Raw genomic sequence first — 3,556 nt, forward strand, 5'->3', positions numbered from 1 at the left:
ATTGCAGAGCATCCAAAAAATATTATATGTGATTGGTCGTTTAAAGGTGCTCGAGTAACTCCAAATGGCGAAAATTATGTGGTGGTTAATGCTGACTGTATCAATTGTCGTTCTAAATTATTTGCTTTTTTGAAAACAAAGCCAATCGAAAATGAAGACGTCACATTTAAATGTATTGTGAAAGGTTTTGATGAAACACGTCATAAGGAAACAAATAAAAAAGTGAAGGTATCTGGTGCGCAGGCACAATCTCTTGCGACTTCATCTAAACCTGCTATTACTCTTCACCGAAAAATTACAGCAAAATCAGGCAAAATGTTTGAGTTGCCAAAAGGTCGAGTGCCCACGGCAAATGCTATAAGAAACTTAAAGTCTCGAAATCGTGCAAAGCAAAGACTCTCTTCTGATACCTTTCAATCTTTGCTATATTTGCAAGCATCTAAGAAATATGTTCAAACGATTCACATGATTGGTCTTTCGCCATTTTTCGTAATTTTTGGGAGCAACAATCAATTCCGATTATATAACGTCTATGAAAAAAAGAACCCTGTATCGAAAATAAGTTGTGATGCAACTGGAGGTGTTGTTCGCAAAATAGGTAAATGTGTCAATTGACAGACAATTTGAAAGCATATTCGATTTTGAAATTCCAATCATTTTCTTATTTAGTGCGTTCGGGTGGCAATAAAAGTGGCAGCATTTACTTATACGCATTAGTTGTATCGGATGGATATCAAGTGCCGATTTTTTCTATGCTGTCCGAAAAACATGACGCAAACTTTATAACTTTTTGGCTAACGGAGTGGCTTCGTCTCGGCGGTAGTATCCCAAAAGAATTTACATCTGATATGTCACTTGCTATTTTACATGCAGCCGCGAGAACTTTTGCTAAATACTCAAGCCTCGACTCATATATTGATACAATATTCAAACGTGTTACTTCAAATGATAATCATACTAGTCCAACTCCTGAATGTTTCATTCGAATTGATTTTAACCATTTAATGAAAAATGTTACGTCGAGTAAAGCATTTACTAACGTACGTCCCAAAGTCAAAGAATTCTTTACACGATGTGTGACTGAGCTTATTAAAATAACAGATTTTTCCGAAGCAAGGCGCCATATTTCTGATGTTCTAACTGTGGCGTACTCACAAACTGAAGGTAAGTTTTCGTTTAACAAATATATTCATAAAAAAGTAAGACTTTTTTATCCGCTTTATTTTTCAAAGGTGTTAGCACAAATACCAATCTAGAGGCAGCTTGTGAAATATCAAAGAGACGTATCACACAAAAAATTATCGGCAGTGATTTCTCCATAGACGATTCTGAATACAATGAAAGCGACGAAAGTGATTTACGTCACATTAATGAACAATCAAACCTTCTAAATGAAACTGATGAAAAAGCGTCGCTTGGACAATGGTTGAAACAAATCGATGATGAAGTCCAACTTACTGTACAAGACGGGGACGATGGTAACAGAGATAACATCATGCTGAATAAAGAGTTTGCGAAGCACTTTTTAAGGCTATGTAAATTGCTTCCGTTGTGGAGCGGAATTAGCTGTAAAGTGTTTGGATCAAATGCTGTGACTAGCTCATCGGCAAACATAGAAAGCTATTTCAAAGATGTTAAACACACTCTGAAAGAGATAATTCCTGCAGACGCTGATGTATTTTTACAGAATCATCTTGATGGTATTAATGATTCCATTATAACTGCGTCTCAAAAATATGCCAGACTTATTGAATGTATGCCAGAGAAAAACAAAAATGCAGAAGATTTAACAAATTTGATTTTCGATCAGATATCTCATGATGACGATTCAGATTTTGATGATCGTCAACTGTTTACACCTCCGTCATCAGACGATAACAATAATAGCATCTGTAAGCCAAATGAAGAAAATACACCAAATGATGGAATTACACAAACGAGTGCAACAACAAACTTATGCATACCATCCAGTCCTGTAAACAGTCCACATGCACCTGAAAAATGCATTGCTTGTAGTCAAGGAAACTTTCCGACTGGTGCCCACAAATGCATTAAATGTAATAAAGATGTGCATACACTTCCTGGATGTTCAATATCAATTGGCGAAGAAGGTTATGGCGCAAAACAAATTTGCGTGTTATGTCATGAGGAGGAGCAAAAATCCAAGCAAACTCAAGCTGTTAAGGAAATGAACTCCCAAGAACAGTGGAGTTCAAAAAAGAGGAGAGGAAAGGAAAGTTATTATCTTCAAAATAATCCTGCATTTAATTTAACGAGTGAAACACAAAAAACCAATATCAAGCTGCTAAAAAATGGCTCAAAATCAAAAAGTATGAGCCGCGTGAAGGGGCAGCTCGTATTTTTATCAAATACATGTGCATTTGATTCTCTTGTTCAGGCATTGGCAGGTGCCTACGCATATAACTTGAGCTATCGAACAAGCATTGACAAAAGCAAAACAAAAGATCGATTGATGGAAATTGCAATTTCTTTGACAAGCGGGTAAGTTATTTTAATTTTTGATTCATATTAATATTAACATTATTTAATATTCACAATATTTTTTTAACATCATTGAACAGTGTAAACATGACAAGAATAAAAATCATGCGACTCAAATTGCTCAATGAACACTTTTCTAAAAATGTGGCAATGACATTTCCTGGAATGATCCAGAAAGTATTAACCATCCCAAGCTACTATGATACTGAATGCTGCACCAAACTGGTCAAAAAATTTGCTAATATTTGTTTAAATAATGATGTTTTGAAGGATGATCTCTCAAACATCCAACAGGCCATCGAAAGCAATTTTATTGAAAATCCAGTTTGTGATCGCTGTAAAAGGAAGCCGAAATACAAAAGAGAATTCTCGAATCATATTTTTGTCGAAGTAAGATACTCAATAATTATACAGGAGATTCGCTAAGGAATTTATTCTAGAATTGGACACCGATTTGTTAATGAAAAAATTTCTATCTATGATTTCTAACAGGTAAATCCTCGCGAAAGTTTATCTGCTGAAACCGATCTTGGGCGAATGCTACAACATAATTTAGATAAAATACCACTGTCAATTACTTTGGGAGGTAAACTGTACCAACTGTCAGCAGCAATCCTTTTTGACCCACCATCCGTTCTAGAGAAAGATATAATAGGTCATTACTCTGCTGCTATACGATTCAATAAAACGTGGGAACTATTTGATGATCTAAGGGAAAATACATTTTCAATGTCGGGTGACACTGAGGTTACTATACACAGTGCTTTATATACAATATTAAAAAAATAAGAAACTGTAGAATTTTTAATAATTTTGACGCTCACTGATGATGGTTTCTCAGTTGAAACTGAAATGCATTCAGTATATAAATAAGGTTATTTCACTTTTTTTACATAAATAAGAAACTATTTTGTCATAAATCTTTCATTCAAATAAATGAATTGAGATTTTCAAAAAATGTTTTTTTTTACTTTTTTAAGAAAAAAATAGAGGTTCATACATACATTTTTTTGAAAAAACGGCATTTTTTCGACTTTGGACGAATTGTGCTCGA

The 3,556-nt window shown here is 34.4% G+C and overlaps 1 protein-coding gene across 1 annotated transcript; it reads left to right on the forward strand.

Moving 5' to 3' along the window:
- Positions 1-2,142: 2,142 nt before the first annotated feature.
- Positions 2,143-3,341, forward strand: LOC116339960. Its single transcript, XM_031766050.1, has 3 exons — positions 2,143-2,502; positions 2,583-2,892; positions 2,995-3,341. The coding sequence occupies exons 1-3, from the start codon at positions 2,189-2,191 to the stop codon at positions 3,289-3,291; spliced, it is 921 nt and encodes a 306-aa protein (XP_031621910.1). The 5' UTR covers positions 2,143-2,188; the 3' UTR covers positions 3,292-3,341.
- The last annotated feature ends 215 nt before the right edge of the window (positions 3,342-3,556 follow it).

The sequence above is a fragment of the Contarinia nasturtii genome, unplaced genomic scaffold, assembly GCF_009176525.2.
Source record: "Contarinia nasturtii isolate CC-2019 unplaced genomic scaffold, AAFC_CNas_1.1 Cnas_scaffold_554, whole genome shotgun sequence".
Taxonomy (NCBI): Eukaryota; Metazoa; Arthropoda; class Insecta; order Diptera; family Cecidomyiidae; genus Contarinia; species Contarinia nasturtii.

Bases quoted from the DNA above. Each gene is read 5' to 3' on its own strand.
- LOC116339960 (XM_031766050.1), top strand. From the start codon at position 2,189: ATGAACTCCCAAGAACAGTGGAGTTCAAAAAAGAGGAGAGGAAAGGAA. The intron at 2,503-2,582 runs GTAAGTTATTTT...ATCATTGAACAG, and splicing joins GCAATTTCTTTGACAAGCGG to TGTAAACATGACAAGAATAA. The intron at 2,893-2,994 runs GTAAGATACTCA...GATTTCTAACAG, and splicing joins CGAATCATATTTTTGTCGAA to GTAAATCCTCGCGAAAGTTT.